At 46.0% G+C, this 14,600-nt stretch overlaps 1 protein-coding gene across 1 annotated transcript in view; it reads right to left on the reverse strand.

Annotated features, from left to right (window-relative positions):
• The window catches only part of LOC137655775 (E3 ubiquitin-protein ligase RNF123-like), a 233,307-nt gene that overhangs the window by 153,721 nt on the left and 64,986 nt on the right, over nucleotides 1-14,600 (reverse strand). The window contains exons 4-6 of the mRNA XM_068389912.1: nucleotides 4,566-4,659; nucleotides 4,220-4,382; nucleotides 3,519-3,614 (exon numbers count right to left, since the gene is read on the reverse strand). Of these exons, the coding sequence (XP_068246013.1) occupies nucleotides 3,519-3,614; nucleotides 4,220-4,382; nucleotides 4,566-4,659 (353 nt within the window). The remainder of the gene's footprint in view (nucleotides 1-3,518; nucleotides 3,615-4,219; nucleotides 4,383-4,565; nucleotides 4,660-14,600) is intronic.

Here is a 14,600-nt window from a genome sequence, read left to right on the forward strand (position 1 = left end):
TCCCTCTGCCTCTCTTGCTGAGGTGCAGAAGCTCTTACGAAGACTTTAGAATAGTGAAAACATCCTTCGGATCCTTGCGCTGAGGAAGGGGTTCCTCCATAAAAGAAGGCCTTATGGACTTTTCTTCCCTAAGAGGACTTTGATCCTCTCCGGAAGGAGGGATTACGTCAAAGTGTGATGGTGAGCGAGACTTTCTATGAACTACCTCCATCAGAGAGAGGCAGAAGGATTCTGTCATGGAGATTGCCCTGTCCTCCCTTGTAGGAGATGGCCTAATCCTTTTCCTTTACCCTTTGGTTTAAATGGTGGAAATCGAAACTGCAGGGGACTCCCTTGAACCTGAGGTACTTTCCCCCCGATTCTTTTTCCGAGGGGAGACGGGTATCTCCTTACAGGAAGGTCCCGCCAGAGCCAAACCTTCTGAACTCCTCTTAGGATCTGCAGGAGGAGAGGCGCCGGGAAGGAGGGCAGCCAATAGACGGATTTTAGGCAACCCCGCCCAAGGATTGAGAATAGGGAATGGCCCAAGTCACAACCTCCAGCACTACGTTAAATAATGTGCTTAGCCATGGGAGTCTCTACCTTCTGATGAACTGGGAGGATCCTTTGGACAGACAGGAGCCCTAGATCTAGGAACCTGGAAAAGTTTCTTTGACTCTTACCTGCAGGCAGGATTGGCACAAGCCTACCTATCGGGGGCAGGGGGTTGCCAGACGTTGAAACCTCGAAGCAAAGAACTGCTCAGGAGCTTCCCTCAGTCCTTCGCCCTGAACCCGATCAAGAAGGTACCTATCCCTAAGGGGGATCAGGGCAGTTGGTCACGGAGAACACTGCGAGGGCAAATGATGAGGATAACAGCAAGGTGGGGAGAGCTGTCTCATGGCAAGTAGGTGATCAGGTGACTGGCAAGACTGATGGACGTCCCATCTAGAGAGAAGGTTTACCTGGGCATGGATACTCTTTAGCGATCAGAAAAGGCGACGTTACCTAGTCTGAAGGCGAAGCAACCAGAAGTTTGGTGACGGGGTACTTTACTTACTTTGATGGCTGCTTTTCCAGTCCCATACAGCAGGGGAACCCCACTCTCTACAGGACCTCCACTGTTGTTTTACCTTGTTCGTTCACAGTATCTATCTTTTCAAGTCACATATTGTTCATTTACTGTTAAATCATCACTGTCAAAAGACTCATGAAATAAGAAAGTCTTCAGTTTCCTCTTGAAAGCCTTAATGTCTTCAATCATTCAAAGGTTTCGTGGGAGCTTATCATATAGTCTCAGGTCTGCATATTTAAAGGCTCTGGAGCCCAATCCTAGTAATTTGAATGACGCTGCTCCGTAAGGCAACACTACTCCATCACACGACGCAGCTGGAAACAAAGCAGAAGTCAGATAACAAGAATCCGAGGACTCGTCATGGCGAGAGCCCCAAGGCTCTAAGTCACGCAAGCCCTGAGGTTCGGCACGGCGAGAGGATGTAGATTACGAAACCCTGGAAGACAATCATAACAGGAGCTTAGAGACCCAGGGTCGCATAAGGCCAAAAGCTTCGCGCGACGAGACCCCAAAGGTTCTATGTCACGAGATCGAGAGATCAAAATGACGAGGACCCGAAGGTCCAGAATCATGAGAGCCCAAGGCTCAGCACGACGAGAACCTGATGGCTTAAGGTCACGAGAACCAGAAGGTTCAGCGTAATGAAGGTCACGAGAGCCCGAAGGCTCAGCGTAATGAGAGTCCTTTGAGCCCGAAGGCTCAGTGTAACAAGAGTCACTTGAGCCCGAAGGCTCGGCAAAACGAGGGTCACAAGAACCCAGAGGCTCCACACGATGAGAGCCCAGAGGCTCAGGGTCATGCAAGCCCGAAGGCTCAACGTAACGAGGGTCACGAGACCCTGAAGGCTCAACGCAATATGGGTCACGAGAGCCCGAAGGCTCAACATAACAAGAGTCATGAGAGCCAAAAGGCTCAACGCAACGCGAGTCACAATAGAACAAAGGTTCCAGGTCACGAGAGCCCAAAGGCTCAGTGCGACGAGGACCTGAAGGTCCCGGGTTACGAGAGCCAAACGGCTCAGCGTAACGGGAGCCCAAAAGCTTGGAGTTACAAGAGCCGAAAGGCTCGGGGTTACGAGAGCCGAAAGACTCAGCATAACGGGTGCCTGAAGGCTTGGGGTCGCACAGGCCTGAAGACTCAGAGACTGCCATGAGAACACGAAGAAACTACCCGACTTGAACCCAAGCAGATGTCTCCTTACCAATGAGAGAGGAGCACACCAAGGGTAATGAACCCCTAAAGGGGAAGTGTCTAGCAGGATCCTCTGAGGAGGGAGACTGCTGAGGCCCAAGAAGCTTGCAAGCTTTCTTTCACGAACGAGAGGAATAGTCTCCCAAAGGAGAAAGTCGCCTAGGAATATGCTTTTCCCCCGCCCTAGGGGGAAGAAGCATAGGCGTAAATCACACTCTGGTCACTCAAGACTCTCTCTCACAAACGAGAGAAATGTTCTCCCGAAGGAGGAACATCCATAGAACTTTGCTCTATTACAGCCCCAGTAGGAGAAGTATCATCTTCAGTGTCACCAACAGGAGACCAAAAGTCACACTGACAGGTAGCAGCACCTGTGCCCACAGGGGAAGGCTCCCCTTCCGAGGAAGTAGAAAGTGCGATTCCGCTCAACATCCAACTGAAGGAGCTCGAAGATAATTTCCTTTAAAGGGGGGACCATCAAAGCCCAGCAATAGCAAAACAAAAAACCAAGAAAATCAGATATAGAGCTAGCGATCCCTATGAGAAGGAACGAGACAAAATCGCTCGGTACCGTCACTCGACCCACAAGGTTGACCTGGAGTTACCAGGGCTGTGCTGCTACTTAGCCGTACCCTGAAGAGGACCGGCGGCGGAGCAGCTTAGGAGGTTAAAAAAGAAGTCCGCGATTTCTTTAACTTCGAGGAGGACCCCGAAAGAGAAGAATCTCGCTTGGCTTTCTTCTTTTTCCTGTGCCCATACCTCTCCCACTGGGAGGCAGATCACTCCAGACATTCATTACAAGTGTTGTCCCGATCACACCGATGGCCCCGGCAAGCCGGATACTGGAGGTGGGAGCCCGTCTCAATGGCGGACGCGTAGGTACAGCAGGAAGGGCCTTCAAGACAAGGATAGGTATGCATGAGACCAGAAGAAATCCACCACACTCTGAAAAGTAAAAGAAAAATAGTATCATTCAAATGGCAAGGCTTGGTGGGAGAGAGCAGCAGTGACCGTCCTCTACCGAGCCAGAAAGCGAAAAGGGTGCTCAGCCCAGGTGTGTGAGTGAGTTGGGTAGCCGGGTATCCCCCACCCTTCCACCTAACTAGCGGTCGGGGTAGTTATCCCTCGTTAAATTCCCATAGCTCATCTTTCAGCTTCACCGAAAGTAATATCCCTATAAATAGCATAAGGTTTGTAATTAGTAATGGAAAAAACATAAATAAGTGGGCACAAACTACATTAATAAAGAATAAATAACTTGTGGATTACTTACCTACACCTTTTTCCTTTGAAAATTGACAATTCATTGTTGCCCAGCCAACCTGCATTACACCCTTGGTTCCTAACATTAGTTCATACTGCCACTTTCCTGTACAAAAAGAGCATTCAAAACATTACACTGTAAATAGTAATTTTCATTCTCATTGTTGAAAGGTAAACTACACAGGACAGTTGTGAGACCGGCAATGATGTAAGGAGCGGAGACGTGGGCAATAAAGAAGACAGAAGAGAAGAAGCTGGATGTGGCCAAGATGAGAATGTTGAGATGGATGTGTGGGGTGATGAGAAGAGATAAGATGGGGAATGAGGTAATTAGGGGTACCACAGGAGTTAGAGCACTATCAGATGAGAACAAAGAAAGTAGGCTGAGGTGGCATGGTCATGTCATGAGAAGAGATGAACAGTATATTGGGATGGAAACGGAGGTACAGGGAATGAGAAGGAAAAGGAGACCAAAGCAAAGGTGGATGAACTGTATCAAGGATGACCTTTGATCAAAGGAATTAACTGGTGATGAAGTGTGGGACAGAGGTAGATGGAGAATGCTGGCCAGAAACATCGACCCCACATAAAAGTGGGAAAAGATGTTGACAAAGAAGAAGAAGAAGAAGAAGAAGAAGAAGAAGAAGAAGAATTGTACAACTTTAGTAAAAAAATAAGCACCAAGTCACTAGGCTCAAGAGAGATGAGTACCTTTATAGACGCATGTATTGGCCCGTATGGTTGAAAAATTATCCTGAGAACTGAGACCCAACCGGTCCTCATTGAATGAAAATAATCCCACAGAGCTTTTTACATCAAACTGAACTGGTGTAGACTCTTTGGGCAAGCGCCCCTCACTGGACCGCTCTTTTGCCTGAAAAGAAATTATTCACCTACTTAGTAACAATAAATTTTAGAAACAATGGCAGTCATTATATGTACAAACACTGCAGATTGGTTTTATTTAACCATCTCAATCTTAGAAGTGTAACAATGGTAAAGCATCATTGTCTACTTTTCCTCCTCACTAAAAATTCAAAATGAAATCAATACATACCTCAGCATGCCTATTATGTCGCACTTCATCGTCTAGGCATTGCTGTACGAGGGACTGAATGCTACCATAGTCAGGAGACTCGCTGTAAATACCACTGTGGAAAGAAAGTGAATAATAACAAAACGTAAAGTTTTGAAATAGAATTATTTCAATACTGTATCTACTGAAGTTCATTGCAGTTCCTCCTTTAGAAGACACAGACATTACACATTCACTCAATGAAAAAAATCTAAGTTATCCATTTGAAGCACAATACAACTGCTTCTCTAGAACTTCCCATCATGCAAGGCTACCACCTCTTAAGGTGGTGACCTGGATGAATGAACACATAGTTCCGCTGGTACTAGTAAGCCACTCTCTTCTGGGAGTTTACAATATACTTTTACTAGACCCACTATACTATTATTCAGTACAGAATGCAGAGGTGGCCAGGAAATGCTTATCAACTTTGGCAAGATACATTATTGGAATAATTAATTTAACCATATAAAATGTACTTAAATAAATCTTCCCAAAGTCCATTGATGAAACCCACACTTAACTCTGAAGCTAGGATAGTGGTACTAGAACTAATGTGTAACCCTCAAGTAAAATTAGGTAATATTCATAGAGCTCAATACTTTCATTTAGGTTTGTTTCAAGATTCCCCACAGTCATGGGAAGCATTTCCAAGTGGTACTATCCAAAAATACTCTAATGTTCCGTGCGCCTTGAAGATTATGACACCCATGGAGTACAGTACCAAAACTATAACTTAAATCTACATTTTATAACTACTGTAATGAACCTGGCACCAATTTCACTGGAGTAAATTCTAACAGCATGCCTCTACCTACTACTCTAAGTCCTAGTGACTAACAATCCCCGGGTTCTATGTTTTTAAAAGGTAACCGATTTGTATCTTATCAAGTGATTTTCATAGGCTTTTAATGACCAACAATTAAAAGTACATTTTTCCCACGGATTATGGTCAGTTGATCTCACTACCGCTAGTAAGCTAGCAAACATATGCGTCAAGAAATCCTACAGCTATCTGGACATAACAAGCTGCTTCTGAATGTTAATGGATTCGTGTTCTATTCAATACGTTCCCTGTCAACAACTGCCAACCAAAAGTTTTTTCACTGTTTTTAGTCAGGCCACTGATAAGGTAACCTATGTGGGCATCACAAATTCCTGCAGATTTAATGGAATTCCATTTTATTCAGTTCATTTACAGTGCATCTGGACTCCCAAAAACCATTCTTTCCCATTCTTCATAATCTTTCTGATGAGGGATTTATTCATGGTATATAAAAAAACAATGCCAACAATCCTTGCAGATAGTTAAACTTTATCATTCTTATATTAATGAATTCATCACTGCTTTCATGCTTAATGCCCACCATCCAAGTTTTAAAATACCATAAGACAGTAGTTCCACAAAATTACGATACAATGATATGCACAGTAAAAAAGACAACCTGTTAGTAAAGTTACATGTGACTGGTAAAAAAAACCACCATAACAATGTTTTGCGTTATTACCATCTGCCAGAAATGCAAACTGACTAGCCTGGACCATCCTGGCCCCCTTCCATCCCTGCAATTTGAAATTCCTCAATCTTAAATATTCATAAATGTAACAGTAAATGCAACATTATATACACTAGATATGTACAGAAAACGGAAGTTTTCAGACACCAAAATTTTGTAACAGTAATAAAATAGTAACACTCATGACATAAAAGGAAAATATCACCTTTGACTCTTTACAATTATAAATAGTACATAGAAAAGAAGACCATTAATCCCTTTGCACAATGTAAACTGAGAAGTCACAACTATACAGTCCATGAAAGTCCATGCACAACACTTAAGAAGCTAGTTTAATCCCACTACCAGCGGCCACCACAAAGTATTTCATTTCTTCCAACTGACTCAAGTAATGTTTGAAGAACACTCTTGAAGATTTCCATCCTGTGTAAGCCTGTAAGCCTGCAAAAGGACATAGATTGGAAAAAATTTTAGAGGCAGCTTTTCTAGGGTCATGACCCGATGGTATAATATCAAGGTCAGCCCTTCTGATGAAATAGGTGAGTTTGGACCTTAGCTATTTCAGAGGAAGATTAGATCCTGTTGTCTCCCCTTTAAAAAATTCATCGTCTTTAAAGACCTGGCTCCTTAACAGGTAGGCCTTAAGGCACTCCATGGGGCACAGAGGAGGATCCTCCTGTAGTGGAACAATCTTCCAGGGCCCCCAGCGTTTCGTGGGAAGTTAGATTTTTGCCAAGAATGCTGGATCTGGGAAAAGATTTACCTTCCCTGATTCTGAGATTTCAATGTGGCCATCATCCCTTGAAAGGGTCACAAACTCACTGACTCAAGCACTAGAAGCCATAGCAAGTAAAAAGATGGTCTTTTGAGTAAGATCCCTCACAGAGGTAGGGGCGTTATCTATCAAAGAGGCGAAGAGCAAGACCTTATCCAAAGATCATGAAATAGCCTTGGGAGGAGCATTTAGTTTCAATTTAGCACAAGCCTTCGGAATCTTATTAAACAGCTCGCTATTGAGTTCAATATCAAAAGCATAAGCAATGGGCCTAGTTAGTGTCGACTTACATGATGCAATAGTTGTAGAGGCCAGACCTTGATCATGCAATTAAATAAAGAAATATAGAAGTCCATAGTAATAGAAGAGAGCTGATGACTTTTCATGAATGAAACCCATTTTTTCAAGGAAGAAAAATATAGTCGTTTTGTGGTATTGGACTTGTACTCTTCTATGCGGTCAATTTTCTCCTTTGCAACTCCAAACTTTCTTTGAGCCCCTTGGGCGAGAAAATCATGAGCTGAAGGGTTTTCATTATCCAAGAGGAAGTGAAGACAGTCTTCTGTTGAACATCCTGGGACAGCACTGCAGATGGTAGAGGGACCTGGAGAGGTTTGGGTTTCAGAACAAGAGGATACCAATTGCTCTTGGGCCACTTGGGAGCCACTAAAGCCGCTGTTCCTTTGAAAGCCTGCGGTTTGTTCAGGACTTTTATTAGGAGGTTGAATGGTGGATATAGGTAGAAGTGAGACCACTGGTTCCAATCCAAGGACATCGCATCCGTTCCTGTCGCTTCCGGATCTAAGTTTGATGCTACATACCTGGTAAGCTTCTTGCTGAAGTTCATCACAAAGAGATCTATTAGCAGTTCCGGGACTTGCTCTAGAATGAAACAGAATGATTTTGCATCCAGAGACCACTCTGTTTCCAGAGGCTTGGATCTTGACAGGGCTTATGCCGTCACATTGCGAACCCCCTTCTAGGTGAACTGCTGAGTTGCAAATTCCTCTGCTTTGCTAAAGTGAAGATGGCTAGAATCACATGGTTGATCTGAGGAGACCTGGAGCCCTGTCTGTTGACACATTGAACTATCACCCTGTTGTCGATGACTAATTTGATGTGTGATTTCGTCTTTGGGTTTAGCCTCTTCAGAAACACAGCCAGAGCTTCCAAAACACTGATATGCAATGTCCGTAATGTGACTGACCACAGACACTGTACTTTCTTGGAAGGGAAATGTCCCTCCACCCACCCTTGTTCCGAAGCATCCATGTGAATTGTAACAGGAGGAGGAGGATAATGCAGACGGACGAGTGTCGATAAATTCTTGGCAGTGGACCACGGATTGAGCTGCTTTTTAAGTAAGACCAGGGTTTAGTGGCGAAGATCTCTCCGAGCATTTTATGCTTTTCCTATACAGACTCTGTTGGCATGTTTGTGTCTTACTTCTAGGATAAGGTCTGTCACAGTAGCGAACTGCAGTGAACCCAAAACTCTTATTATTATTATTATTATTACTTACTAAGCTACAACCCTAGTTGGAAAAGCAGTATGCTATAAGCCCAGGGGCTCCAACAGGGAAAATAGCTCAGTGCGGAAAGGAAAAAAGGAAAATAAAATATGCCTGTAAGTACTCTTGAACAAAGTATTTGTGATTTCCTTTCTCTTGCCTTGCCAAAACTAAAGCAAAGACATGGGTATTAGTAAATTCGGCTGTCTTTAGCTCCTTAACAAAGAGAGACTGAGCCTTGCTGTGATCCAGGAGGAACATTTCCTTAGGGATCGTATCATCCCTAATTGACGCTTCCAAGTTAAGCCTTACATATCAGTAAGAATAACTATTAATCGAGGGGAAGAATTCCAAGTCAGACACTGGCTTAGAACCCAAACTTTTTCCGATGTGGAGGTACCCTTCACTTGAAGCCATGAGCTCAGCATAGCCCCAAAGATTCTTAACTGTGCATTGAAGCAAGCTCGAAGCTGGTGGAGCATTAAAAGTAGGTGCCTTTTGTAAAAATGTTATTTTGATAATAAAATAAATTTTTGAATATACTTACCCGGTGATTATAATAGCTGCAGCTCTGCTGCTCGACAGAAAACTCTACGGAAAAAATCCGCCAGCGATCGCTATGCAGGAAGGGGGTGTACTTCAACAGCGCCTTCTGTCGTCCAGATACCCAGTACTCATTGTAAACAAAGAACTCAATTTTCTCCTCGGTCCACTGCGTCTCTATTGGGGAGGAAGGGAGGGTCCTTTAATTTATAATCACCGGGTAAGTATATTCAAAAATTTATTTTATTATCAAAATAACATTTTTCAATATTAAACTTAGCCGGTGATTATAATAGCTGATTCACACCCAGGGGGGTTGGTAGAGACCAGCAATATATGTTTACATTATTATGAGCTAAGGATTTTTTATTTCATTTTAGAAGTTATCAAAATAACAAAAACAAATAAATAGGTACCTGGTAAGGAAGTCGACTTGAACAATTACTCTGCCTTTTTAAGTATGTCTTCCTTACGGAGCCTCGCGATCCTCTTAGGATGCTGAGCGACCCCTAGGAGCTGAAGTATGAAGGGTTGCAACCCATACCACAGGACCTCATCAAAACCCCTAATCTAGGCGCTTCTCAAGAAAAGAATTTGACCACCCGCCAAATCAACCAGGATGCGAAAGGCTTCTTAGCCTTCCGGACAACCCAAAAACAACAATAAAAAACATTTCAAGAGAAAGATTAAAAAGGTTATGGAATTAGGGGATTGTAGTGGTTGAGCCCTCACCCACTACTGCACTCGCTGCTACGAATGGTCCCAGAGTGTAGCAGTCCTCGTAAAGAGACTGGACATTCTTAAGATAAAAAGACGCGAACACTGACTTGCTTCTCCAATAGGTTGCGTCCATTATACTTCGCAGAGATCTATTTTGTTTAAAGGCCACTGAAGTTGCGACAGCTCTAACTTCATGTGTCCTTACCTTCAGCAAAGCTTGGTCTTCCTCACTCAGATGTGAATGAGCTTCTCGTATTAACAGTCTGATAAAATAGGATAAAGCATTCTTTGACATAGGCAAAGATGGTTTCTTAACTGAACACCATAAAGCTTCTGACTGTCCTCGTAAAGGTTTAGTTCATCTTAGATAGAACTTAAGAGCTCTCACAGGGCATGACTCTTTCTAGTTCATTTCCAACCATATTCGATAGGCTTGGAATATCGAACGATTTCGGCCAAGGACGAGAAGGTAGTTCGTTTTTGGCTAGAAAACCAAGTTGTAGAGAACATGTAGCCGTTTCAGATGAAAATCCGATGTTCCTGCTGAAGGCAGTGAATCTCACTGACTCTTTTAGCTGTGGCTAAGCAAACCAGGAAAAGAGTCTTTAAGGTGAGATCTTTAAATGAGGCTGATTGTAGCGGCTCGAACCTTTCTGACATGAGGAATCTTAAAACCACGTCTAAATTCCAACCAGGTGTAGCCAAACGACGCTCCTTCGTGGTCTCAAAAGACTTAAGGAGGTCCTGTAGATCTTTATTGTTGGAAAGATCTAAGCCTCTGTGACGGAAGACTGATGCCAACATACTTCTGTAACCCTTGATAGTGGGAGCTGAAAGAGATCGTTCTTTCCTCAGGTATAAAAGGAAGTCAGCTATTTGAGTTACAGAGGTACTGGTCGAGGATACAGATACTGACTTGCACCAGTTTCAGAAGACTTCCCACTTCGATTGGTAGACTCTAAGGGTGGATGTCCTCCTTGCTCTAGCAATCGCCCTGGCTGCCTCCTTCGAAAAGCCTCTAGCTCTCGAGAGTCTTTCGATAGTCTGAAGGCAGTCAGACGAAGAGCGTGGAGGCCTTGGTGTACCTTCTTTACGTGTGGCTGACGTAGAAGGTCCACCCTTTGAGGAAGAGTTCTGGGAACGTCCACTAGCCATCGAAGTACCTCGGTGAACCATTCTCTCGCGGGCCAGAGGTGAGCAACTAACGTCAACCTTGTCCCTTCGTGAGAGGCGAACTTCTGCAGTACCTTGTTGACAATCTTGAACGGGGGGAATGCATATAGGTCTAGATGTGACCAATCTAGGAGAAAGGCATCTATATGAACTGCTGCTGGGTCCGGGATTGGTGAGCAATATATTGGGAGCCTCTTGGTCATCGAGGTTGCGAAGAGATCTATGGTTGGCTGGCCCCATGTGGCCCAAAGTCTCTTGCACACCTCCTTGTGTAGGGTCCATTCTGTTGGAATGATTTGTCCCTTCCGACTGAGGCAATCTGCCATGACATTCAAGATGCCTTGGATGAACCTCGTTACTAGCGAAATGTTTTGACCGTTTGACCAGGTGAGGAGGTCCCTTGTGATCTCGTACAACGTCATAGAGTGGGTTCCTCCTTGCTTGGAGATGTACGCCAAAGCCGTGGTGTTGTCCGAGTTCACCTCCACCACTTTGCCTTGAAGGAGAGACTTGAAGCTTTTCAAGGCCAAATGAACTGCCAGTAGCTCCTTGCAGTTGATATGCATTGTCCTTTGACTCGAGTTCCAAGTTCCCGAGCATTCCCGACCGTCTAATGTCGCACCCCAGCCTGTGTCCGATGCGTCCAAGAAGAGAACGTGGTTGGGAGTCTGAACAGCCAGGGGCAGACCCTCTCTGAGGCTGATACTGTCCTTCCACCAAGTCAGGCAAGACTTCATCTTCTCGGAAATGGGGATCGAGACCGCTTCTAGCGTCTTGTCCTTTTTCCAGTAAACAGCTAGGTGATATTGAAGAGGACGGAGGTGTAGTCTTCCTAACGATACGAACTGTTCCAGGGATGATAGTGTCCCTATCAGACTCATCCACTGCCTGACTGAACATCGTTCCTTCTTCAGCATGTTCTGGATGCATAACTGGGCTTGGCTTGTTCTGGGGGCCGACGGAAAAGCCCGAAAAGCTAGACTGTGAATCTCCATCCCTAAATACACAATAGTTTGGGATGGGACCACTTGAGACTTTTCCAAATTGACAAGGAGACCCAATTCCTTGGTCAGATCTAGAGTCCACTTTAGATCCTTCAGACAGCGATGACTGGAAGAAGCTCTTAGAAGCCAGTCGTCCAAATAGAGGGAGGCTCGGATGTCCGCTAAATGAAGGAATTTGGCTACATTCCTCATCAGCCTCGTAAACACAAGAGGAGCTGTGCTTAGGCCAAAGCACAGGGCTTGAAACTGGTAGACAACCTTTTCGTAAACAAATCTCAGAAAAGGTTGGGAGTCTGGGTGGATGGGGACGTGGAAGTATGCGTCCCTTAGGTCTAATGAGACCATCCAGTCTTCCCTTCTGACCGCTGCTAGAACGGACTTTGTGGTCTCCATGGAGAACGTCTGCTTTGTGACAAAGACATTCAGCGCACTGACGTCTAGCACCGGCCTCCACCCTCCTGTCTTCTTTGCCACTAAGAAGAGACGGTTGTAGAAGCCCGGGGTTTGATGGTCCAGGACTTTGACTACCGCTCCCTTTTCTAGCAAGAGAGACACTTCCTGTTTCAATGCTCGTCTCTTGTCTTCCTCTCTGTTCCTGGGAGAGAGATCGATGGGAGACGTTGCTAGAGGGGGTTTTCGTACAAACGGGATCTTGTACCCCTCTCTGAGCAACTTCACAGATTGTGCATCTGCGCCTCTCTTCTCCCAGGTCTGCCAGAAGTTCTTGAGTCTGGCTCCCACTGCTGTCTGAAGAAGCTGGCAGTCAGACTCTGCCTTTAAAGGACTTGGTTCCTTTCTTCTTTCCACGTCTCCCTTCGGCACGAGCACCTCCTCTGCTGGAGGCTCTGCCACGAAAGGGCGGAATAAATCGGGACGATGGAGTGTCCATCCTTGGTCTAGCTGACAAGGTAGGCAAAGGGGTGGCTTTGCGAGCAGAGGACGCAACCAGGTCATGAGTGTCCTTCTGTATCAAAGAAGCAGCAATCTCCTTAATCAAGTCCTCTGGAAAGAGGCACTTAGAAAGAGGAGCAAACAGAAGTTCCGATCTTTGGCAAGGTGTCACTCCAGCTGACAGGAAAGAGCAAAGGTTCTCACGCTTCTTGAGGACTCCGGACACGAACGATGCAGCAAGCTCATTAGACCCGTCACGTACGGCCTTGTCCATGCAGGACATGATGAGCAAGGAAGTCTCCTTCTCTGTCGGATAGATCTTCCTGCTTAGAGCTCCCAGACACCAGTCTAAAAAGTTGAAGACCTCCAAGGCTCTAAATATCCCTTTCAAAAGGTGGTCTAGGTCCGAAGATGACCAACATATTTTTGAGCGTCTCATGGCTAGCCTGCGGGGAGAGTCTACAAGACTTGAGAAGTCGCCCTGGGCAGAGGCAGGAACTCCCAAGCCGAGAACTTCTCCCGTGGCATACCAGACGCTCGATCTAGAAGAGAGTCTAGCAGGGGGAAACGTAAAGGCTGTCTTCCCTAGACTCTTTTGGACTGCATCCATTCTCCTATCACTCGTAAAGCTCTCTTGGACGAGCGTGCGAGGACGAGTCTAGTAAAGGCAGGCGAGGATGACGGCATACCTAAAACAAACTCTGACGGAGGAGAGCGCGGAGCCACAGACACAAACTGGTCCGGAAACATCTCTTTGAACAGAGCTAAAACCTTCCTAAAGTCCAAAGAGGGTTGCGTGGACTTAGGCTCGTCAAGATCCGAATGTGGTTCATCAACGTGTGCAGCACCATCATCATCAGAAAGTCCATCGTCCGAGTATTGAGGAGGAAGCGGCAATGGAGTAGGTAACGGCTGGTTAGCTGAGTCCGGGTCGCACGGGTGCATGCGTGACTGAACCGGGCGCAACGTCATGGAACTGTTGCCCAGTCTGTGAGCTGGCAACAACCATAGCAGCGCGGGGACGCACAGCGTCTACTCCAGACTGTCTAGCCTGATGTGGGTGAGCAGTGGCAACCACACTGGGTTGCGGAGGTTGACGCACCGCGTCAAAACAAAACAACTCTGACGGTTGTTGTACCTCGCGAACGTCAACGGAAGGCTCCGTGCGTCGCTGAACGTCAACATGCGGCTGGCAGGGCACACTGGAACGCATGGGTGGCGGGACTCTCTCAGCTGGAGTGCGCAAGAAGGTCGCCTCAGCGTCCACAGGACGCACAACCGAGTGTGTGGTTGGTTGTAGGCAAGAGGCTGTACTAGCTGGTGCAGCAGCAACCTTCTCCGCACGAAAGTCCTGCATCAGAGACGTTAATTGGGACTGAATGCTCTGCAGCAAAGACCACTTAGGGTCTGCAGGAGCAGGTGCGGCGACAGACGGTGTAACTGTCTGAGGCGGTACCGCTTTGCCTCTCTTAGGAGGTGAGCAGTCATCGGAAGACTGCAGCGAGTCCGAACTGACCCAGTGGCTACAGCTGGGCCGTTGGACTTGCGCGGAAGGGACCGACTTGCGCTTTAACAGTCGGGAGACCTTGGTCCATGGTTTCTTGCGAGAAAAACCTTCCGAAGACGAGGTATAAATGGGCTCTCTCGTCTTTGTGTGGTAGGGGCAATCTTGGGTAGATACGCCCGAAACCACGGAGGGAACGTCTGTTCGCTGATTAAAGCCTCTCGAACCCATTTGTCGTACGACATTGCTTCTCCCCTGGACTTGGGGGCTTGCAAGAGGTCCCGGACTAGGACGACGACACGCACGAACAGACGAACCCTCAAGCGCAACACTATCCACAACACTATCACTCACTTTATCACTTCCCACTGCACTTTTAC

This window comes from Palaemon carinicauda, chromosome 16, assembly GCF_036898095.1.
Source record: "Palaemon carinicauda isolate YSFRI2023 chromosome 16, ASM3689809v2, whole genome shotgun sequence".
NCBI lineage: Eukaryota > Metazoa > Arthropoda > Malacostraca > Decapoda > Palaemonidae > Palaemon > Palaemon carinicauda.